The 25,730-nt window shown below is 39.2% G+C and overlaps 1 protein-coding gene across 1 annotated transcript in view; it reads right to left on the reverse strand.

The window, feature by feature from the left end:
• Positions 1 to 25,730, reverse strand: part of LOC136877222 (thioredoxin-related transmembrane protein 1) — a 117,967-nt gene that overhangs the window by 19,667 nt on the left and 72,570 nt on the right. Inside the window, exon 5 of the mRNA XM_067151072.2 lies at positions 7,075 to 7,197. Within this exon, the coding sequence (XP_067007173.1) occupies positions 7,075 to 7,197 (123 nt within the window). The remainder of the gene's footprint in view (positions 1 to 7,074; positions 7,198 to 25,730) is intronic.

Here is a 25,730-nt window from a genome sequence, read left to right on the forward strand (position 1 = left end):
ATGTTGACACTGCTACACGGCTGAAAGCAACAGGAAACTACAGCCGTAACTACCTCCCAAGGACATGCAGCTCTCCCTGTATGAATGATGTGCTGATGAAGGCTTCCTCCCGGGTAAAATATTCCGGAGGTAAAATAGTCCACCATTTGGATCTCCGGGTAGGGACTACACGAGAGGGGGCAATCATCAGGAAGATGGATACTGACATTCTGTGAGTCGGAGCATGGAATGTTAGAAGTTTGAATCGTTGTGGTAGGTTACAGAATCTGAAAAGGGAGATGGATAAGTTAGATGTAGTTGGTATAAGTAAAGCACGCTGGCAGGAAGAACAGGATTTTTGGTCAGGCAACTACAGAATTATCAACACAAAATCGAACAGGGGAAATGCAGGAGCTGGTTTAATAACGAATAAGAAAATAGGGGAAGCTACTACAACCAGCATACACCAAGCCAATGCCCACCGCAATAATGCAGGTCTATATGCCTACTAGTTCAGCAGATGATGAAATCGAAATAATACATGAAGAGATAGACAATATAATGCAATATGCCAAAGGCAATGAAAATCTAATTGTAATGGGAGACTGGAATGCAGCGGTAGGCCAAGGAAGAGAAGGTAATACAGTAGGAGAATTCGGATTGGGACAAAGGAATGAAAGAGGAAGCCGGCTGGTTGAATTCTGCACCGATCATAAATTAGTCCTTGCTAACACTTGGTTCAAACACCACAAACGACGGCTGTATACATGGACGAGACCTGGAGACACTGGAAGGCATCAATTTTTATTTATTGCTATTTTGCTTTACGTCGCACCAACACAGATGGGTCTTATGGCAACGATGGGATAGGAAATGCCTAGGAAGTGGAAGGAAGCGGCCGTGGCCTTAATTAAGGTACAGCCCCGGCGTTTGCCTGGTGTGAAAATGGGAAACCACGGAAAACCATCTTCTCAGGGCTGCCGACAGTGGGGCTCGAACCCACTATCCCCCGATTACTGGATACTGGCCGCACTTAAGTGATTGCAGCTATCGAGCTTGGTGGAAGGTATCAAATAGACTTCATTATGATTATTAGGCAGAGATTCAGAAACCAGGTGTTGGATTGCAAGACTTTCCCAGGAGCAGATGTAGACTCTGACCACAACCTGTTGGTCATGAAATGCCATGTGAAATTGAAGAAAGGAAGTAATGCAAAGAGATAGGATCTAGACAAGTTGAAAGAAAAGAGTGCGAGGGATTGTTTTAAGGAACATGTAACGAGGACTAAATGAAAAGGCTGAAGGACACACAGTAGAGGAAGAATGGACAGTCATACAGAATGAGATCACTAAGGCTGCTGAAGAAAAGTTAGGATGAAAGGAAAGATAAACTAAGAAACAGTGGATAACTCAAGAGATACTAGACCTGACTGACGAATGATGAAAGTACAAGAATGCAAAAAATGAGGAAGGCAGAAAAGAATACAGGCGAATAAAGAATTAAGTAGATTGGAAGTGCAGGACAGCTAAGGAAGAATGGCTGAAAGAAGTGCAAGGATGTTGAAGGTTGTATGGTCCTAGGAAAGGTAGATGCTGCATACAGGAAAACCAAGGAAACCTTTGGGGAAAGGAAAACTAGGTGTCTGAATATTAAAAGCTCAGATAGAAAACTACTTCCAGAGAAAGAAGACAAGTCAGAGAGATGACAGGAACATATCCAACAGCTGTATCATGTAAAGAAGTAGATGATAGGGTTCTGGAACAAGAACAGGCTGTTGATGCTGATGACATGGGAGACCCAACTTTAAGGTCAGAATTCGACAGAGCTTTGAGAGACCTAAGTAGGGATAAGGCACCAGGAATTTAAGACATACCCTCAGAATTACTGACTGCCTTAAGAGAAACCACCATGGAGAGGTTATTCCGCTCAGTGTGTAAGAGGTATGATACAGAAGTGTTATTTGATTTTCAGCAGAATGTTGTAATACCTACTCCCAAGAAAGCCGGTGCTGACAAGTGTGAAAACTACTGCACCATTAGTTTAGTATTTCCTGCCTGCAAAATTTTAACACTTATTATTTACAGAAGAGTGGAAAGACAAGTTGAAACTGAGTTGGGAGAAGATCAATTTGGCTTCAGAAGAAATGTGGGAACACTGAAGCAATCCTGAATTTACATCTGATCTTAGAGGACCGAATTGAGAAAGACAAGCTGACGTACATGGCTTTCATAGATCTAGAAAAGGCATTTGATAATTTTGATTGGACCAAGCTGTTTTGAGATTCTGAAGGTGATCGGATCAGATACTGAGAAAGGAGAATTATCTATAATCTATACAAAAATCCGTCTCCAGTGATAAGAATCAAGGGCTCTGAAAAAGAGGCAGCAATCCAGAAAGAAGTGAGGCAAGGCTGCAGTTTGTCCCCTCTCCTTTTCAATGTTTACACAGAACAAGCGATAAAGGAAATCAAAGAGTAATTTGGAAAGGGAATCAAAGTCTAAGGAGAGGAAATCAAAACCCTGAGATTTGCCAATGATACTGTTATTTTATCTGACTATGAAAAAGATCTGGAGAAACTGCTGAATGGTATGGAGTCTTGGAGGAGGAATACAAGACGAAAATAAATAAGTCCAAGACAAAATTAATGGAGTGTGGTCGAACAAAGTCAGGTGACGCAAGAAATATTAGATTAGGAAATAAAGTCTTAAAGGAAGTAGATGAATATTGTAACTTGTTCACCTCTAACATTGATATATGAATTAGATGTTTTTGAAGACTTTTGTCTGGAGCGTGGCATTGTATGGAAGTGAAACATGGATGATAACTAGCTCAGAAAGAAAGAGAATAGAAGCTTTTGAAATGTGGTGTTACAAAAGAATGCTGAAGGTGAGATGGGTAGATAGAATCACGAAAGAAGAGATACTGAATCAAATTGGTGAGAGGAGACCGATTTGGCTAAATTTGACCAGAAGAAGAGATAGAATGATAGGGCACATCTTAAGACACCCAGGACTTGTAGAGTTGGTTTTTGAGGGAAGTGTAGGTGGTAAGAACGGTAGACGAAGATACAAATATGACAAGCAGAATAGAGCAGTTGTAGGATGTAGTAGTTATGTAGAAATGAAAAGGTTAGCACAGGATAGGGTGGCATTGAGCGCTGTATCAAATCAGTCTATGGACTGATGACTCAAACAACAACACCACCACCACAAAATTAAAATCCATCAGAAAGGTGACCGGCGTCCATATCTTTAAGCGCACAGAGGTCGTGAATGTTGAACTCACACCTTCGAGTTTCGTCTTGATCACATGAGTTGGTCAAAGTTTTGTCAACTTTAAAATGGCGGCCTTGTTTTAGAAATGATGTGATCTGCAATAATATTTCCGATATTTTTATTGGCCCTGGTGCACAGGTTTTTATATGTGTTGTCTGGTGTTTATTACACCTTTCAGTACACTTGTTATTTTATTATAAGTCCCAGCAGAAAAGGTTTTCATATTTGTTTTCTTGTATTTTTTCACACCTTTCAATATTTTCCTCTCAACTTCAGATATTTTAGACATAATTTTCACTGTATCCATGGATACACAACGTATAATCCCATGTCGGAAAAATCGTATCTAGTGTTTCCATATCCCCATTGAAGAGTTTTTATCCGTATATTCAGTAGTACACTTTCTCGCTTAACACTAGAACCGCGGCTGGGTCAGATTTGACCCGTCGTGTTAATATTTGTTCTTCAATTTAGTTTCTTATACTTTTAGTCTATGTGTCACTGGGATTCTCCAAGCATATATAATGTGCCCAAGCTGGCAACATCGCATTGGCCACGGAGGAAGGGCGAGGAACGAAACCGCTTAGTTACATCTGAACAATCGTGCAGTGAGGACACTACTCATGCTTTGCTGTGCAATTGGTTGTTAGTTTTGCAGTATTGGTGTATAAATAGTGCGTGAATAGTTGACAATGGCCGCATGTCCACGACTTACTGCTGAAAAAAATATTATTGATGCGATAAATGACATTTCCGATGAGGAATCTGAAAGGGAACCCTTGGATTTTTCGTCTGATGAAGGATCACAGCTCGTACCTTCAGATTCCTCATCAAAAGATGATGTCATGCCATTTGAAGCTGTAGCAAATCCTGATAGATCAGGTATACATTTCTAAACTTTCGTTTCATAATTTATGGACTATACTTTGGATACTTTGCAAATTTCAGGCCTAAAAGTATTTAATTTACAGTTTCTTTATCACTGTGATATTTATGTTCGGGCTGTTGGGTTTATACAGCTCGGTGCATTTTTACTTGCTGTAAACATTATTTTCGGGTGGAAAAACTAAGACAAACTTTATCTTTGTATCTAATCAGGTCTTGCAATGCCAAGGACTTCTCGCAGTCGCCGGGAGCACTATTCTGTTCCTTCTTCGAGAGAGGAGGCCATCGCTAATGGTCAAGGAATTGTACAATTTGACGACAACAGAAAGAATGCGCCATTAATAAAACAAGGCAGGTTTTGTGTTGAGAGCCTGATTCAGCTTCCAGCAAGTACAGAAGTTGTACCTCCAGATAGCTATTGTAAAAATCAACAATGGCTCATGATAGATTCAGAGAAATAATGCGTTTCTTGAGATTTGACGTTAAATCTACACGGTCAGAAATACTAAAAGAAGACAAATTTGTATTGGTATCAGAAATCTGGTACGCCTTTATTGCAAATGCCCAATGTAGCTATATACCTGGAGCATATGTAACTGCTGACGAGCAGCTCTTCCCTTCTAACTGCCGCTGTAAATTTATGCAGTTTATGGTCTTGAAACAGACAAGTATGGGTAGAAGTGTTGGATGGCAGTAGACAAAGACTCTAAATATGTCGTGAACGCTTTCCCGTATCTCGGAAAAGATTATGCTAGGCCAAATAACGAGCGCCGTGGTGATTTCATAGCAAAGGAGTTGATGGATCCTCATATGAAGAAGGGAAGAAATGTCACACGTGACAATATTTTTATCTCCTTATCTCTCTCCGAAACATTGAAATCAAATGCAACAAGTCTTGTTGGTATCTTGAACAAGGCTCACAGGGAAGTACCAGTATGTGTGAAAAGGCAAAAAATCTAAAGCACAGTGCTGCTGAAAAACATGATACGTCATTGACAATCTATCAGGGAAACAGCAACAAAAATGTTCTCATTCTTAGCACTATGCACCCTGATGTGAAAATAGAGCCTGGTAACAAAAGGAAGAAGCCAGACACAGTCACATTTTACAACGGCACAAAATATGGAGTAGATGTGGTCGATCAAATGGCTCGCAAATACTCAACTAAGGCACCATCCAGGCGCTGGCCAGTTCATACGTTCTATAACTTGCTGGATTTGGAAGGAATGCACTGAACGAAAAGAAACTGAAATGCAGAGGCATCATTCTGCAGCTAGGTGAAGAGCTAGCCGCGAAATATGCAGCAACTAGGATTGTGAATGCACGCACCATTATTCCAGGTGAGATTCCTGAAAGACAGGAAAAGCGCACGTGTTGTCAGGTAGTGTCCAACTGCAAAGGAAACAAATCATTTGTGAAGTGCCATTCCTGAAAAAAAAAATATTTGCAGCAAGTGTACAACCAAGGAGTATTACGTGTGCTCAACGTGTGCCGTGTGAAATGCCATTCATGCAAGGAAACTATTTGTAGCATAATGTACATCATTGACATTTGCCTGTTAAGCTACACAATTGTCTAAATGTTCCTTATTTGTATTCTTAATATTCTAAACTTCAAACAAATTATATAGCACATGCACCGTTATATTCTTGAGTTACCAAATCGCCATTCATTCATTAATCATCACAAGAAAAAGAGGTGGGTCGTAAGTGACCCAGCCATGGTTCTACGGGTTATACAGATCGCCGTGGTTCTAGTGTTAATACGTTCTTTTTTCTTGTCCCATGCAGAAACGTCTTGAAGTTTTTCTGCAGTATCGAAACAATTGGTACAATAATAGAAAGATGCATGTTAGCCACTGGTCTCCTCAAGGTATCCCCGTACAAGTTTCATTAGATTGGTTGGAAGCGACTCGCAGGCTACCTCATGTCACTCCAAGGAAGCCCAATATGTGGAAGGACCCTTTACTTTTTTTAAATTTTTTTTTTTTGCAAGTTGCATTGTTATAAAAGTATGTCAAAGTTCAGCAATTTCATGTTCTACTCCACAAAAATCTACATGTAGATGCATAATTTTGATAACGTACGTTCAAAAGTATTCTACTTCATTGCCAGTTATTCACACAAGGTATTCTCATCGTAATTTTACAAGTAGCAAAGCTCTAACACAATCATGAAACCGGTCCATCATAATAATAATAATAATAATAATAATAATAATAATAATAATAATAATCATCATCATCATCCTCATCGCAACACAGTTGGGTCTCTCAGACACATGTTCTGCTGTTCAACAATGTTAACTCAAGCACTGCTACCATCTTTCTACATTGCCACCCAGTGTCAAGTACTGCTAGATGTTCTCCAGAATACCCCAAAATTCAATTTATACCCTGTATACAGGAGTATTAATTATACAAATGGTGCAATATCTGATGTGTTGTCACCTCCTCCCCCCTTACCGAACCAAATATGATAGCATACGTGTAGGTTAAGAATTCTTGTAATATCAGATGATTACGAATTTTAGATGATGCAGAGTAATTCCATTGCCTGGTCATATTTGAAACAAACTTTGTTTTTGCAATCGAGCAATTCAGGTACATATGATTTTAAAACCATGTAAAACTGGATGGGGAAGTGCGAGTATTACAGAACATCTACTCAAGTGGAAACCATACATGACCAAAATACGATTTTTTTAAAACGCTTCAATGTAGCACCAGAGCAAGACTGGAAACTTCTTTTTTTTTAATCCAGCTGCAAATAATCCAATTATAAGAGGTAGAGGACAAAATTGGAGGTCCTTTTCATTTTTAATTTTTAAACAATTTCAAATTTTGCAGTAAGGATGCCAGATTTCCAGTATCTCATACATTAGATCAAAGTGTCTATAAATGTACTGTAGTAATCATTAAAAGCAATTATCTTACCAATTCATTTTTATCTTTGGTACTGTCTTCAATACCCCCATCCTTCTCAGATGACGCTGTTGCAGGAGACTGGACTGAGTGAGGCTTAGGAGGATAGATGAGATCTATCACACACACCAGCACCTGAAAGAAAGATGGAGAAATTACTGGATATCTTCAGGATTACACCTAGAGTATAGGTTCAATTTTCTCTCTCAGAAAATAATGTAGTTCTTCATTTATTTCTTAAGAACTAAAGCCTACTTCTACACAATGACATCTGAGATTTCTCGGTCAACACAAATTTTACAAAATGTAAAGTTTATCATCATACACATATTATGGCCATTTGGTATACTGAGTATAAAATTATTGCAGGATAGTGTGTTATTCACAAGAAAGTGAATGAATACAAACAAATACCTAACTGGAATTGGCATGGATATTGTTAGTTGTCAGCCCTGTCAGAGCCCCCTTAGATACTTCCTGGAAGGGATCAGTGAGTCAGACTGGACACCTCCCAGTTGGCCTCTCCTTGTAATGTGCTTGCGTCTGGCTTCCCTGTGGGCCTTCTGGAAAGGAGACCCTTTCCTCCCTAGCCACACCAACTATAAGAGGATATAAAAAAAAGGAGGCTAGCAGCATACAGTCCGTCGGTAGTTGGACTGTGACTGCAGTAGTGCTTGCTGTCATCAGTGTCCCACCAGAATCAGAGTATAGTCTCGTGCTGAGTGGAGTTCTGCATGTGTACCAACATTTAGTGACTGGAGCTGGAAGGCAGTAATGCTGGTTGTAGTCAGACTATCCTCATGTACTGAGCACAGTACTACCTGTGCACCACCCAAAAGAACTGTGGATGTACTATTGTGGCCTGTAGACTGCCTTGGAATCGATATGTGGAACAGTTTGTTTGTGTTGAGTAGTCCCAATGTGCGGAGCGGCCACATGCTGACTGAGTGGCTGACTTTCTATGGAGTCAAGCCAAGGAACAATCGTCGTGTGATATATGTTATGATTTCCATAGGGAACCTGAAATATTCGTCCTAAGCAAGTAAATTCATAATTCCAATATAAATGGACATTATAAATTTTCCAGCTGACTCATTCCTGGTTGCCAGGTTTTCACCCCAGTGAGCCAATTAGGGCTGATCAGTTGGTAACTAGCACACCTACCAAGACAATACAGTGGGGGCCACTGTGTAGGCTACTTCTGAAGATCTACAGAGCTTTGTTTGACAAAGAAAACCTGGTAATAAATAATCAACAAAAATTACTGTTGAAATATGGATAATAGGTGTTTACTTCAAACAGAAGAAATAGACTTAAGACACCCTAATGTTTCCCTTATCAGTTATTAACAGCATGTACCAGGGTTCCTTTCAAGTTGACAATGCGGCGATGAACTCATTTGCTTCCTAGCTTCATCAAGCTTCAAATAGGCTCTCTCTTAACCAATCCCAATTTTACATCCATCTCTTCACACCATCAGGAATGAGTGTGTCAGGGACTGTGAAGAGATGGGTGTAGAAGATCTGGGATTGATGAAGAGAGAGCCTATCTATTTGAAGATGGCAGTTTGTGAACATGTGGAAACTGTCCTAGTCCTTTTGTTCGTCCTTGGCTCCTCTTTCTATCCACCCTCCTCCCACATTGACCTGGCACCATGTTTGTCCTATTGTGTGTTCCTTTTCTTGTTCCTCTATATATATGACTTGATTTGGCACTTGTTTGTTCCTTTACAATATTCATGTCCATTTGACGGTGTACAAAATCTTAATTTGCTCCCCACACCACAATGTAATCTTCAATTTCCTTTCCTCATATTTTTCCTTTGTTTCCTTCACAATTACATCAATTACTGTTATGAGCAACAATGCCAACAGCACATTTCCCTCTCTTGGTCCAGTTCCATCATGACGAATATAAGAACCAAGTGTGATGACTCATCGAGTTCAGGCGCGCCCCGCCAGGCAGCGCTAGTTTGTTGGCTCCACAATACCTATCAGCTGTTCTTAGGAATGTTGACACAGGAAACGTATTACTCCGTAACTGATAAGTATATACACTGTCTTTTATGAAAAAAATGAGAGATTACAATTAAAATGCCACGGCAGAGAACAATGGAAAAATATCACACACGGAAATAAGAGCTACGACTTTCATCACATGTTGCGAAAAGCACAAGTTACTCGAGTGTATATATACGTATACATAGCATATTAAAAAGCACCCATGAACTATTTAAAGGTAATACTCTACTTACCATCTCAGTTTGTCGGTTACTGGACTTTCGAAAGCTTGCGTGAAGATTTGGCGGATGTTCGAGATTGTAAATCTCGCCGGATTTCCTTCACTCTGAAGAAAAATCTGCATTTCAGATAATGATAAACAAGTCTGGGGATTATATCCATATGTTGAAGACAACAGCCAGCACCTGAAGGATCAACTGAAATTTTGTCTATAGAATCGATACAATCAAAAAATATTTCGCTCCACATCGATTTTGAGTTCAGTTTTTCACTAATTACTTTCTCGGCCTGGAAAAGAATGTCACACTTCATTATTGCTTGAACCGTAGTCTTTTATTTCGGAGAGAACTGAAAATGTACTATGATTATTATCACGTAGAGAATGGGCACAGGACGAACACTTAATAAATTTAGAAGAGTGCTTAACAACGTACCCAGCCAAATGGTACACTAAACACTTCTCAATCGAAGAGTTTCGAACTGCGCTATCAAATTCAGGTGGTGAAAAGAATTTTATACCATTAACTATTCTACCATAGCCTGACTTACAGCCAGGCACAAAACAGTACGGCATGTTGAACTATTAATTTAATCAGACCACTAACACACATGCTTTAAGTGCACAACACACAATGAACTGAGTTTAGGAACTGAAAGCAAAGGAAATTCAACTTGTTGACTTGAAATATCTCGCACAACATCTCCCGCACTTTCCAACACATGGTTTGCCGGTCTACTGAAGCACGTGTTGGATTCCGACGTTTACAGTGCTCCCAGTGGCGGGTCCACAAACTACCACGCTATAACAGTTGAGTAATCACACTTGGTTCTTATATTCGTCATGGTTCCATTTTGAAACCATTCTGTCCTATCGAAAGGGGTCTGGACACTGCTGCTACAATTGTACAATACTTCCACATATTTGGTTGTTCGCTTTCCAAATCCTTTCCGTTTCTTGACATTCTATACCTTTGCTCTGGGGACGCTAGTGTATTTGCATGCGTGTACCCTCCTGTGTGTTCTATTCACATTATGGTGATTGTAAGTTGGCAGACTTCAATTATTGCTCATCTAATAAGGAAGCAAACTGCTCATCACACAAACTGATGATTGATGACGATGATGCTTGTTGTTTAAAGGGGCCTAACATCTAGGTCATCAGCCCCTAATGGTACGAAATGAGACTAAATGGAATGACAAAAGTCCAAAATCCTCCAATGACCAGAATTCAAACCGTGAGGAAGAAAAATGAATGGATGGATATGAATTTAAAACAATCAGTGGATCCGAACCACAATGTCTTGCATTCAAAGAAACTGACGCATCACACAAACTTGTTTAATGAAAGTTGCTTTTCAGACAATGGAGTCAAATTAGTTTAATGACATTTTCACTGTAAGGCTTCTCTGCTAACAAGACTGTGTAAGGCTTCTTTGGTGACAACATTGTGAGTGTTATTCCATGGAGAATAGATAGTCACTTACCCTAGTGCAATTTAATAAAGTACCTTGATGTTGATGAAATGTTAATCATGAAAAGGTTTAAGGAAACAGAAGAGGCCAGCAAGAGTGTTTCATACAAAGCAGGAAGGCTGTGGTAGGACTAGGTTGTTAATAGACCATCAATTAGAAGAGTACACCAGTTACCAACAGAAGCTGTGTGTGGCTGCCCTGGCCAGGGTTCTCTTGATTTCATCAGAATATCCTCCTGTATTAGAAATCCAAGTAGACAAATTTCTAGATGACCTGCGTTGGTACCCTTTCTGTCTGTCAACAATCACCACCTTTGTCTATCTTCTATTAATTTTCAGGCCACATTTCCTACCAATCAACATTAGCTTCTCCACAAGGACCTGTAGTTTCTGTGCATACCTAAGGCAAAATTTCTTCTAAAGAAATCAGCGTGATATACATTATGATTTCTGTAGCGAACCTGAAATATTTGTCCTGAACAAGTAAATTCATAAGCTTCTCCACAAGGACCTGTAGTTTCTGTGCATACCAAAGGCAAAATTTCTTCTAAAGAAATCCCAAAAGTTCAATCCACCAATACAGTACATCTTCCCACCGTCCGGCTCCCTGACTAAATGGTGTGTAGGGTTCGATTCCCTGCCAGGTCAGCGATTTTAACCTATCATCTTATATTGCTGTATTCACTTGGAAAGGTGGAAAGATATCCCGTAGCCACTGGCAGGAAGAGAATTCTGGCAGAATTTCACAATTTTGTGCATCATCTGATGTGTGTATGTTGGGGGGTGGGGGGAGGTTGGAGAGAGGGAGAGGAGGAGGAAACAGGAATACAGTCACTAAATGAGATGTAGATTTTGATGCTGTCCACTTTGGCGTTGCTTACTGTGTGTTACAATTCGACCTACTAACGCTTTTGAATTTTCTAACAGGGATATTGGAAACAGAGGTACTGCCCCAATCTTATGCATGACTATTTTCATAAGACAGCTTCCTTTCGCACGGTTTTCTGGTTTTTCAGTTCCATCTATAGAACTTTCAGTTATATTTTGACTACTACAGGACCTAGCCTACCCTTTTTCATATTCTGCTGAAGCAATTTGCTCTTCACATTCACCGAGAAGTAGGTTTCTAACCGGGTAATTTAAATTACCCTCATACTCATCTGTCATTATCATCAACTGTTTCACATCCATCATTAGGTTTGACGTGCTGCTCCTCTCCAAATGTCGGTTCTTCCTCCAAAATTTCCAATATTTCACTCACCATCAAACTAGTAATGGAATACAAGTGTCTGATACAGTAGAACTCCCTGTGCATAGCATCCGATTTTCAGGACAACTACATTTATAAGTCTCTGTCACATCAATAATGAGACAGAATTGACATCTTTGTGTGTTAGTAGATTCATAGGAGTGTCAACAATATGATCCATCCCAAAGTATACAATTATTGGAAATATTTGTTAAATTATAAATAAAAATCTTGCCTGTTGCTCACAACTCTGTAGTGTCTTGCCGCCATGCTCACAATAAGTGTGATTCAACAATGAATGGCAAGAATGAAGAATGATGTATTCTTGGTTATTGTTAGCTACAGCCTTTCTGGAAGTATCGCGGGCCTAAAACCATGCATAAATATCACACATTTTACTTTTTTCCGACGTTCGATTTTTTGGACGCTATGCACTAGTGGGTTAATGAACAGGACCATCAATAACTCATCAATATGAATCCTAACATACCATTAGTGAGGGCCTTACCTAAAGTACATAAAAAAGATATTCCAATCTGCCCTATTATTGTTATAATAGTCCAACTTATAAGGTATCTAAATACATCCACACTTTCCTATTTTTTAAAAAATCCACTACATTCTTAATGATAAACAATCTCTGAAGAACTCTTATCAATTTTTGCGACATCCTAAATAAGTTTGCCTTGAAACCCAATCAAGTAATGTACTCATTCGATTTAGTCAATATGTACCCTAATATTCCCATAAAAGAAACTGTCGAAATCATTTACATGATTTACATTTACAATAATATTTCCAAACACAGTGGCCTCAGTTTGGGAAAAACAGATAATGAAGGACCTTGAAATTCGAGATGTGAATTGGTGTTGCATATATCAGCAGCATCTGTGGATGGATAGAACAAACTGGAGGAGGCTCGTACACAACCGCACCAAGCTTGCTGGAGCGAAGAAATGATGATGATGATGATGATGACGACAGCAGCCTCAGCATGTTGGAGGTGAATGAATTCATGAAGATAGGAAGTTTAAATAGGATTGACACCAACTTGAAATTTACTAAAGAAGACGAATCTAATAAATCTTTGAATTTTTTAGACATAACAGTTAAAGGATTAAATAACACTTTTGAATTTCATATATATAAGAAACCTACACAGGCTCCAATAACCATAAACAATTCGTCATTGCACCTCAGTTCACAAAAACAGGTATCTATCCACAGTTTGATTCATAGAGCCTTGAGAATTCCACTCTCCTCTAGTAAATCATCATCATCATCATCATCACTGGCATGACAGCCCTTTGTGGGCCTTGACCTTCTGAAGAAGTTTTCCCCATTCTTTCCTGTTAAGTGCAGAGCTCCTCCAATTCTTGACTCCAATTATCTTTACATCCTCTCTCACTCCTTCTTCCCACCTTAACTTTGGTCTGCCAACTTTCCCGATTCCTTCTGGCACTGCGTTAAATATCTTCTTTATCATTCTGTCATTAGCACGCAACACATGTCCTGCCCACTCCAACCTTCTGATCTTTATACAGTTAACAATGTTTGGTTCGTTATATAAATTATACAATTCATGATTATATCTTCTTCTCCAGACACCGTTTTCTTCCACTGGCCCAAAAATTTGCCTCAAAATCCTTCTTTCAAATATACTGAGCTGTCTTTCATCAGATTTTGAGAGTGTCCAGGTCTCAGCACCATATGTTAATACAGGCTTTACTAAAACTTTATACATCAGGACTTTAGTTTTCCTAAACAGCAACTTAGACTTCAGATGTTTTCTGAGGCCATGATAGCACTTGTTAGCAGACAGTATACGTTTTTGGATTTCAGAACTAACATTGTTCTTGGAATTAACTTCTGATCCAAGGTAGGTAGAGCTATGCACAACATCAAACTTATACGAGCCAATTTCTAAGAATGTAGACCCACTCAGGTAGTCTTTCTTGGTTACGGGCATATACTTAGTTTTCCCTCCATTAATCTGTAAATTCATCTTTCTTGCTGCTTTTTCGAGGCTTATGAAAGCTTCTTTCAATGCTCTTGGTGTTCTTGCGATTAAATCAATATCATCGGCATATGCCAAAATTTGAACTGATTTATATAAGATGGTTCCCCTTGTGTTGATACTTGCATCTCTAACAACTTTCTCCAGAGCTATATTGAACACAAGGCATGATAATGAATCTCCTTGCCTAACTCCGTTCTTGGTCGTTACAGCACTTGAAAACAGATTTTGGATCTTAATTTGATTCCGAGTACTTTCCATGGTAGCTTTCAAAAGGGCGATCAATATCTTAGGTATCTCAAACTCCTCCATTGCTACATAGAGGTTACTTCTATCAATGCTGTCATAGGCTGATCTGAAGTCAACGAAGAGATGGTGTGTATCAATTCCAAATTCTTTACATTTTTCGAGTATCTGGCGAATTGTGAAGATCTGATCAATAGTAGATCTTCCTTGGCGAAATCCGCACTGATAGTCACCAACCGCATTTTCCACGTAAGGCACCAATCTGCTAAAGAGAATATTGGAAAATATTTTATAAGCAATGGATAATGAGCAGATACCTCTATAGTTAGAACACATCATGATATCACCTTATGTATCGGGCAGATGATACCTACGTTCCATTCATCAGGGATTGTTTCAGCTACCCATATCTTGGCCACTAGTTTGTGAAAGTGTTTAACAAATTCTTTTCCAGCATTTTTTACAAGCTCTGATTGTATTAAATCCATTCCCGGGGCTTTGTTATTCTTTAACTTCTTAATGCCAAGCTAACTTCCTCTAGGTATCGGTACTTCTATGTCTGGTTTTCTTGTATTTACAGGAGGTAAGGTTACTTGGTTATCACCTGGACTTTCATTCAACAGTTCGTCAAAATATTGGGTCCATCTTTCTAGTATTGCTTCCTCACTGCCCAGTATTATACCATCTTTATCTTTACACAAACTTGTTCTAGGCTGGAAATCCTTACGACTTTTATTTAACTTCTGATAGAAAGCTATCACATCATTCATCCCTTTCAACCATTCCATTTCTTTTAATTCTTTCCTCTCTTACTGTCTCTTTTTCTTCTTGTGCAATCTCCTTTCTTCTCTTCTGGAAGTTCTATCCTCTTCCACAGCTTTTCGGGTGTGGTTCCTCTGTTGCATTCTCTTGTATGCTTCATTTTTTAAGGTTGTTGCTCGTGCACACTCTTCATCAAACCAATCGTTGTGCCAGACTTTCTCTTCCCTTCCTAAAACTTCATTTGCAGTTTTTGACAGTGCTTCTTTAACATTCTTCTAGATTTCATCAATACTCTCACTATTAGGCATATCGGTCAGGGCCTCATTAAGCAAGCTAGCATATCTGAGAGCAGTTTCGGGCTCTTTCAGCCGAGCACTGTTGAACTTTCTTGCATTAGATATTCGGCTTCTAATAGCTGTTAACACAAGGTAGTGGTCCGAGTCAATATTGGCCCCCCTACAACTTCTAACATCCATCAAGTTAGAGAAGTGTCTTGCATCTATTAGGAGGTGGTCAATTTGGTTAATAAAAGTACTTTCATCTGGAGACTTCCATGTCATTTTATGTATGTCCTTTTGATTAAAAGTTGTACTTCCCACTACCATATTTCTCGAGGATGCAAAATGTATAAGCCTGATTCCATTATCATTAGAAATATCATGCAAGCTATATTTTCCAATACAGGGTCTGTATTAGTCTTCCTTTCCTATCTTCGCATTCAAATCACTGAAGATTATTTTACAGTCTGCTCTTTGGCACTCATTATAAATTTCATCCAATTCATCATAAAATGAATCATCTTCGTCGCTCTTCTCTTCAGTTGGAGAATGTGCACAGATAAGGCTGTAATTGAAGAACTTCCCTCTAATTCTAAGTCTGCACAATCTATGCGATTTTGCCCGAAATTCCATGATAAGGTGTTTTATCTGCTTATTGACAATAAAACCAGTACCAAACATGTGATCCTTCATGTGGCAACTATAGAATACCATGTGATTTTTCCTCTGTATCACTCCTTCACCAATCCATCTCACTTCTTGAATAGCAGTAATATCTAGTCTATACTCATCCAGCTGATCGAGCAACTTTCTGAGGTTTCCAGCTTGGTAAAGAGTTCAAACATTCCACGAACCAATTCTCAAGTCCTTTACACGTTTGCGAGGTTGTCGTATAAAGGTCAGGCCGGCTATTTCTTCTTCAGATTTCATAACGAGAGTTTTTTTTACAGATTGGGTTGTCAGCCCAACACCAACCCCCAGCAATCCTGGAGGGCCGATGTTTTTTTTTTCGGGGTTGTCTCCCTTAGCTGGTGGGTCCCCATTTTGAAGCGTCGGGAACTCGCTTTTTCACCCTTACATGACTTAGCCGTGTACACGCGGTGTACCCGTTGCCCAGGGGCCACGGCGTTGACATGCATGTATCAGGCTTGGTAAGAATAAATGGCATTTCCTGTGTTTTATTAGTACACTTCCACCAGCAAGAAGTGAACCCACAGGACCTCATACTACCCCTTCGGCCCTCCTCCTCTAGTAAATAAGAGAATTAAACTACATAAGGAGTTTAGCCAAATTGAATGGATTTAAAGTTCAGATGGTCAACCAACCAGACACCAGACGGAACAAAAAAAAGCCAAATATGCCACATTTACGTATAATAACCTGATGATTCACCAAATTACAAATATGTTCAAAAAAGATGATATGAACATAGCCTTCAGAACAACTAATACAAAACCAAAGTATATTTTTTAATCATGGTAAAGTTAATCAGGGAAACCATCATTACTTGGGATCAGGAGTTTATAGATTAACGTGCTCAGAATGTGGATTTTCATATATTGGGCAAACTGGAAGAAGCTTTTTTACGAGGTTTAGGAATACTTTAACGCAGAAAAGCATAAATACTCAGCAATGAGTATGAGTATACGCATGAGGGAGACAGGACACCATTTTACTTCCATAGAAAAAAATTTGACGATAATTAGGAGTATGGGGAAAGGTAAGCTTTTGAATGAACTAGAAAGCCTGTACATATTCTTGGACCAGAATTATAATAAAAATAAAAACCTCAATGATGTTACGGAAGTCAGAAGTCCATTACATGAATTAAAACCTGAATTATTAAATACAGTTAAATCAGGTCAGAGAGGAATCCAACAGATGTTTAACCCTTTCCACTCTATTTGTAAGTCCTGATTTCTCTCAACTTGTATTTTATTTCTGTCAGCATTCTTCATATTTTAAAACCTGGTATTAAGTACTGGTTGTAACAACACGAGTATATACAGGAATGAACTACAAAATTAATGAATGTATGTATTTTCATGACACAAAATCATGTTTTTCACTTTCTTAATGGTATGTCTTGAGTGTGTGGAAGCATTCAAGCAAATGTTTGGATGGAGCCCTGCTTGCTTATCCAACCAGTCTTCACTAAAATAATCCTGCATTTCTGCCTTACTGTTCATCCCCATGTTGATAATTACAGCAATAAATGCCTTCAGCTCTTCTAAAGTCACAGCTTTCCAAGAAAACCAGATAGAGCTCTCCTGAAGTGGAGTATTTTGCTGTATTTTCATTTCGGCAAATTTGTTTGTCTCATGGATAATAGACGTTATCAACTGATCAGTCAAAAATAGCTACCAGTACTCGAGTTCTATTTCAGGCCTATTGCCACAACTCATCAATCATCATGAATCACCGACTAATCTGTAAGGAAATTTAGCTAAACCCGTTCTCCACGATCTCCAAGGTATGCTTGAAGTCAGCACTGTATGAATGGGACCGGGACGAGTCACAATACTATCACATCCTCCATGATTTCTTGCGATGCTGATATCAATATCGTCATTTGAATCACTACTGGATATATCACTTTCATGGGCAGATTAAAATTTTTTATCACTTTCATGGTCACTATCATCAAAATCAGCCGATAGAGGCAAGTATCTCTGCTTCGGTCAGACTGCGCCGCCATGTTGCTTCACGTGACTGCCTTCCGTTGTCAAGGAATCGGAGCAATTTTGCCAAGCAAAGAGAAACTAAAACACACCTATTCGGTTTCTTTCGGATTCCGGAAGGGACCAGCACTTACGAAACGAAGTACAAAAGCCCTGGCATCTTAGGTAACCTAGCAACGAACGGCGAAACATTGTGTAGACTCAGGGTCGACACACGAGTTATAACGCTAAATGACGGCTGTCGACCTCAGGCCGACACACGAGCGGAAAGGATTAAGTTGTTGGGTACAAACTTTAAACATGCTCCTGTCATTCATAAGTACGCCCCTCCTATATCGGCGATGACGCAAAAGGGTCCGCCTACCTCCTCAATCAATCAATACTGATCTGCATTTAGGGCAGTCGCCCAGGTGGCAGATTCCCTACCTGTTGTTTTCCTAGCCTTTTCTTAAATGATTTCAAAGAAATTGGAAATTTATTGAACATCTCCCTTGGTAAGTTATTCCAATCTCTTACTCCCCTTCCTATAAATGAATATTTGCCCCAGTCTGTCCTCTTGAATTCCACTTTGAAAGACGCCACTCAAACTAATTCGTCTATGAATGTCATTCCACGCCATCTCTCCGCTGACAGCTCGGAACATACCACTTAAGTAAAACTCTTTCAAGATTAAAATTACTGTGCCCACCTTTTCAAATATATTTTTTAGTGATTAAATTCTACATTAATTATAAACACCAGTTAGGGACATGTTTCGCCCTATTTATGTGCATCTTCAGCCTAATACTAATCTTAAGGTCAAGAATTAAAACTATAAACATTGGAATTTAATAGTAAACTTAACTTAATACTAAATACAATGGTCTTATGCTTTTTACATAGTTTACAATATGTACAGTATGTACAATATGTACATTAACTTTGCCAGAATTTATAAACAATTAATTAATTTATTTTATGACGACTAAAACATCCAAATTGTAGATTGGATTGAACACAGCGTGAATTGGGGTTTCTCCAATTGTACTGACTAGAGATTTATCACAGCATGAGTTGGAATTTCTTCAACTGTTATGGTCGCCCAAGTCTTAAGAATTGTTACAAAACCGGAACCTTGGTTTAAGTTGATCATGTTAGGGTTTGACTCTGTTTGAATATTCCTTTAGAAAGAAACATGGTTATGTTTTAAGGTTGAAGCATGTATGTTGGAAATATATTGATATCATTCATTAGAGCTCACTGGATAAAAATTTGGAATATTATGTCATTCTTGTTGATTAACTTCCCATTGGTGCATTGTTCAACCTTGGGAGGAATATGAGTTGTCTGTGATTGGATAAGAGAAAAAAGGGGGAATTAGAATGATGAATGTAGAGCCCAATATGATTATAATTGCAGAGTGAAAGTGTTTATCCCATGACTTACTCGTCTTGTAGACGTTAGCTCGGACCACTTGTTCCGGTTGTGTCTGAACGACAAAGCTTGCTACTCCTAGTGTAGTATTGATGCTGTAACGGAGGGGTGGAGCGTGGAGGGGTAGGGGGAGTGAGTTTCGAATTGTGCATCCGTGTTGTTGCTTGAGAGGTGTTACTCGAATTGGATTGGGCGGGCCCGGCATTAGGCGTGGCTATTAGAGCGCATGCGTGCTGTGATTTTAACATACTGGGAACTTAATTCTGATTTACGGCCTGGATTAACCTCCGTGTTGTCTTATAACAGATTTTTGTTGTCAATGACATCATTAAGATTATTATTTTTATTATAAGTTTGTTCCAAATAAATGTACAAGTTTTCCGTTTCCTTCAATAATTTCCCCTTACCTAGGCTTTTAACGATCATCAAATCATTCTCTATTGAGGTGAATTTATGGCCTGTTTCACTCACATGCTGGCTCATGGCCGAATACTTGTTACGTTGACTGCTTGCTCCTGACAAGGAATACGGAATAGCTCGGAGACAGACTGGAGTACAAGTTTAAAAAAAAACGTAAAATGGATAAAACACTAAATTCTGCTATAATAAATCTAGAATTCCGCCCAAAAATCCGCTGTCCGCTAAATGATATATTTCTCCGCCGACAGTCTTCTAATTCTGCCAGATTTAGCGGAAAATCTGCTAAGCTGGCAACACTGTTTAAACCTTTCAAATGCCATGGAAATGAAAAGGAAAATCTATTTCCAAAATGCATCCAAGAAAGTTCATTTAGAGTATTCAAATAATGCACTTGGATAACTCACTGACAAACATAACCTCTCACAACGAAAGAAAGAAATTTAAAAAAGCATGATTCAAAGATGAGGAGAAATCTATTCTGGCTCCCATATGCAAGTGCTTTATTCACTGGATTACTGTACTAATGCCCTTAAAACATCGTGGCTAATCGAACTTTCCTATGACGAGGGGAGAAAGTCTCTCACTTCCTTTTACATGACAACACATTACAGTCACTCTACTCTTGTACAATTTCCCGCCATGGCAATTCGCTCGTACTTAAGAAATGTAAACCCTTGCCGCGTCACAAAGTATTCTAAGACCCATTAATGCATGCAATCACCTTGATTCATAGTTTAAACCTTTCAAATGCCATGGAAAAAACTAATTCCGAAATGTTTCCAACAAGGTGCATTTACAATGTTCAAATAATGCACTTCGATAAATCACTGACAAACATAACCTCATGCAAAGAAAGAAAAAAATAACAAAATTCAAAGACGAGGATAAATTATGCTGGTTTCCCTGTGCAAATGCATTATATTTTGGATTACTCAACCGTTTGCATTTTTAGATGCCCTGAACTTGCTCGGAAAGTGCCCGACGTCCTTAAAACAGTGTGGCTTATTGAACTTTACTATGATGAGGGGAGGAATCCTCTCGCTTCCGTGTGCATTGCAACACAGTACAATGACCCCACCGCCCACCCTTGTACGATTGCCCGACTGACACTTTCTCCTTTAAAACCTTAAGACCATTTGGGCTCGGCATTAAAAGAAAGCAATGCAGTTTCATCGGCAATGACAATATTGTTCAGTGCCTACGAATTGATTATATGAGCCACGCTTTTTCGTCAACTGCCGGCATCGCCAGTGTTCGAAGATTCTGTTCCTCCGCACACTGCCTGCGGTGTGATATTATGGCTTAACTTAAAAATGTTGAATACAAAAGAATTCCGATTTCATTTGAACTTAGCAATTATAAAGCCCACTGTAGACACACCGAAGTGTGTGAAAGTGCAGAAAGCTACCCCTACACGTTCTGGAAGACGTGTTCTATCATGACGCAGATAAATTTTGAATTTAAATTGCTCTGTAACATACTATTGTTTTAAAATGTAAAGGCAGTTTCAAATTAAATGCCTGAATTTTGGTAATGGGGCCAACATTGTACTTCGAATTACGAATTATCCGTATTTCGAATTAACAATTAAAATAACATGCAAAACCGTATCTCATGGTTCTGGGAACGAGAATTTCTTCGAATTAGACGGGAATTTGAATTAACCGATTTTGAATTATCGAGGTTCTACTGTATTCGTAATAGTTCGTACATTTCATGCTTTCAATTGCCAGGCATTTTTTATCTCCTTGCTAGCAGCGAACTAATGCCAACATCGAACACTAGGTAAGCCAGGAGCATGTTGCCAACCATGATGCAAATAAAATCCGCACCCCAATTTACTACCTCAAATTTTTTTAAATATGCAGGAATTATTTGCGTAAATACGGTATTTTATTTCAATACCCTAAATACAGTGAAGTACTGTGTCCATTGCAATTTTCTCCTACAAACTAATATCAACATCTTATTGACTACAGTGTGACTTAATTTTTTAAGACATTATTTCCTAAGAGACTACTTAAACTCCCTGCTACTTAAATCCTGTTGAACGAACGCTGTGCGTTGCTCGAAATCGTGGAACTTCTCTCCCCCACCCCCCTCCGTACCTGGCACTTCTTGCTCGCCTGGAAAGAGTGTGAAACCATGGCGGTGTATTTACAGAGAAGATTCCAACCAACCTTGCCCGATGAAATGAAGAAGACTGACTTGAAAGGTGTAATTCTGGTCAGTTTTACTAGCTACGGATCCATGAAAATAATATTAATTCTGTAGTATGAAGTAAGTTAACATTATGCAAGTATTGCTGGGTATTTGTGGGCACAACTTACTATTTTCATCAAGGGACTACATCATTTCAATTATGAATGGTTTACCTACTAAAAGGTAAATGGAAAAAGAAGAAGAGGTTGTTAATGCTGATGAAATGGGTAACCCAATTTTGAGGTCAGAGTTTGACAGAGCTATGAGCGACCTAAATAGGAACAAGGCACCTGGAATTGATGACATTCCCTCTGAATTACCGACTGCCTTAGGAGAAACCAGCATGGCAAGGTTATTCCATTTAGTGTGCAAGATGTATGAGACAGGAAAAGTCCCATCCGATTTTCAGCAGAATGTTGTTATACCTATTCCCAAGAAAGCCAGTGCTGACAGGTGTGAAAACTATCACACCATTAGTTTTAGTATCTCATGCCTGCAAAAATTCCATTCTTCTGTCAACAATACGTGTTTTGTTGATAGAAGAATGGAAAAACAAGTTGAAGCTGAGTTGGGAGAAGATCAATTTGGCTTCAGAAGAAATGTAGGAACATGTGAAGCAATCCTGACTTTACGTCTGATCTTAGAGGATCGAATCAAGAAGGGATCAGATACCGACAACGAAGAATTATATACAATCTGTATAAAAATCAGTCTGCAGTGATAAGAATCAAGAGCTTTGAAAAAGAAGCAGCAATCCAGAAAGAAGTAAGGCAAGGCTGCAGTTTGTCCCCCCTCCTTTTCAATGTTTACATAGAACAGGCAGTAAAGCAAATCAAAGAGGAATTTGGAAAGGGAATCACAATCCAAGGAGAGGAAATCAAAACCTTGAGATTTGCCAATGATATTGTTATTTTATCTGAGACTGCAGAAGATCTCGAGAAGCTGCTGAATGGTATAGATGAAGTCTTGGGTAAAGAGTACAAGATTAAAATAAATAAGTCCAAAACAAAAGTAATGGAGTGCAGTCGAACGAAGGCAGGTGATGCAGGAAATATTAAATTAGGAAATTAAGTCTTAAAGGAAGTAGCTGAATATTGTTACTTGGGTAGTAAAATAACTAACGATGGCAGAAGTAAGGACATAAAATGCAGATTAGCACAAGCGAGGAAGAGCTTTCTTAGGAAAAGAAATTTGCTCACTTCAAACATTGATATAGGAAATAGAAAAATGTTTTTGAACACTTTCGTGTGGAGCGTGGCATTGTACGGAAGTGAAACATGGACGATAACTAGCTCAGAAAGAAAGAGAATACAAGCTTTTGAAACGTGGTGTTACAGAAGAATGCTGAAGGTGAGATGGATAGATCGAATCACAAATGAAGAGATGCTGAATCGAATTGGTGAGAGGAGATCGATTTGGCTAAATTTGACGAGAAGAAGAGATAGAATGACAAGACATATGAAGAGTTTTTTATGTAAGGTCCGTTTTGTTGTAGACACCAGTAGTTCACGCGCACATCGCTACGAGTGCATGCGTCGTGTACCGGCATGCCTCTGGAACAACTGTGCTCAGTTTCAGCTCTGTAGCTAACCTGTACAGTTCTGTTCTGTGCTTTCAAAATGTTTAAGACTATCAACTCGCCCGCCGCGTGTGAGGTTCGATTAATGATACGGTTTTTGTCATCAAGGAACCTGTCTGCTGCAGAAATTCATTGACAGATTTGCGAAGTGTATGGTGATACTGGCATGAGTGAAAGCAAAGTGCGTAAGTGGGTACGACAATTCAAAGATGGCCATGACAACGTCCATGATGAGGACCGCTCCGGATGCCCTTCTTTAATTACAGACGATTTGGTGGCTTCAGTTGAAGCGAAGATTCGTGAGAACAGGCACTTCACAATAACAGGTCTCTCAAACGAATTTCCTGAAGTGTTGAGATCAGTGCTTTACAACATTGTTTCTGAACACCTAAAGTTTAAGGGGCCCATAGACGTGCAATATTATTGCTCAAAATGGATTGTACAATATATTGTTAGCTGCCTATAGACGTACAATATTATTGCACAAAAATCGAGTTTGTGCAATAAATAGAATCGTGTGGAGATAATATTGATAGTTGTGCAATATATTGTGCAAAGCGGTCATACACGTACAATATGTGTTGCAATATATAGTCAGCCCATGCCGTTATTTTATTTGGTGATTATATTGAGTGATACTGATCTTTGCTGCGTTTTGATCGCCGTGGGCGTAAGTGCCAAAAAGAAGCAGAAACGGAAAAGAAGCACAAGGGCCAAACAGTGGTTTCTAGACAGAGAAAAGTACACTTATGAAAATTTACTCAATGAACTGAGAAAATGGAAACCAAATGATTTTCAAAACTTTCTGCGCATGACTGGTGAATTGTATGATGAACTCCTCGCTTAGTTCTTAACGTCCCACAGAGCCGGAAGGCCATGGTACACTTCGATAAACTCCAAAATAAACTTTTTCTCCTCCTTTTTGCCTGCCATCACGATACCTTCTCCAATGCTTGTTGATACCAACTGGGGGGAGGACAGGATATTGCACAATATTGCCAACACACAGCAGAGTACTTTGCGATTTGTGCAATATATTTTTAACTTTCTTGATTTCGTACAATATATTGCACAATCCTTCAATATTAAATACACACTATCAATTTTATTGCACAAACCCTGATATTGTGCAATAATACTGCACGTCTATGGGCCTCTTTAGGAAACTGTGCTACCGTTGGGTCCCGAAATCCTAACAGAGGACCACAAAAACCAAAGATTTGAGTGTGCGATGAAGTTCTTGACTCGTTATGACGAGGAAGGTGACGGCTTCTTGATTCAGATCTTAACTGGAGACGAAACATGGGTTTCGCATATCACGCCCGAATCGAAGCAACAGAGCATGGAATGGTGACACACACACACCCTCACCTGTAAAGGTGAAGGCCAAACAGACTCTGCCCCAGCGCAAAATCATGGCGTCGGTGTTTTGGGATAGGCATAGTATTTTGTTGGCTCACTTCATGCAACGAGAAACCACTATCAATGCAGAAGCATACTGCCAAACCCCGAGAAAGCTACGCAGAGCGATTCAAAACAAAAGACGTGGCATGCTGACAAAAGGAATTGTCTTTCTCCAGGACAATGCAAGACCTCACACTGCAGGTCAGACCCGCGATTTATTGGACAGTTTTGGCTGGGAAGTTTTAGACCACCCACCCTACAGTCCCGATCTTGCGCCGAGTGATTACCATCTGTTCCTCCACCTCAATCATCACCTCAGTGGCAACCATTACAATGACTACAACGTGAAAACGGCAGTGAACTCTTGGTTATCGGAGCAGGCGGCAAGTTTCTATGAAGAGGGTATTTTAAAATTGGTTACGAGGTATGATAAGTGTTTGAACAAACTTGGCAACTATGTCGGAAAATTGAGTGAAGTATGTACTTTCTGAAAATAAACTTACTTTTTTGAAATAACCTTTTGTTGTGTACTTATTTTCAAACGGACCGTACTTAAAAAACACACCTCGTATCTTAAAACACCCAGGACTTGTTCAGTTGGTTTTTGAAGGAAGTGTAGGTGGTAAGAACGGTAGGGGTAGACCAAGGTATGAATATGACAAGCAGATTAGAGCAGATGTAGGATGCAGTAGTTACAGTATGTAGA

The sequence above is a fragment of the Anabrus simplex genome, chromosome 7, assembly GCF_040414725.1.
Source record: "Anabrus simplex isolate iqAnaSimp1 chromosome 7, ASM4041472v1, whole genome shotgun sequence".
NCBI lineage: Eukaryota > Metazoa > Arthropoda > Insecta > Orthoptera > Tettigoniidae > Anabrus > Anabrus simplex.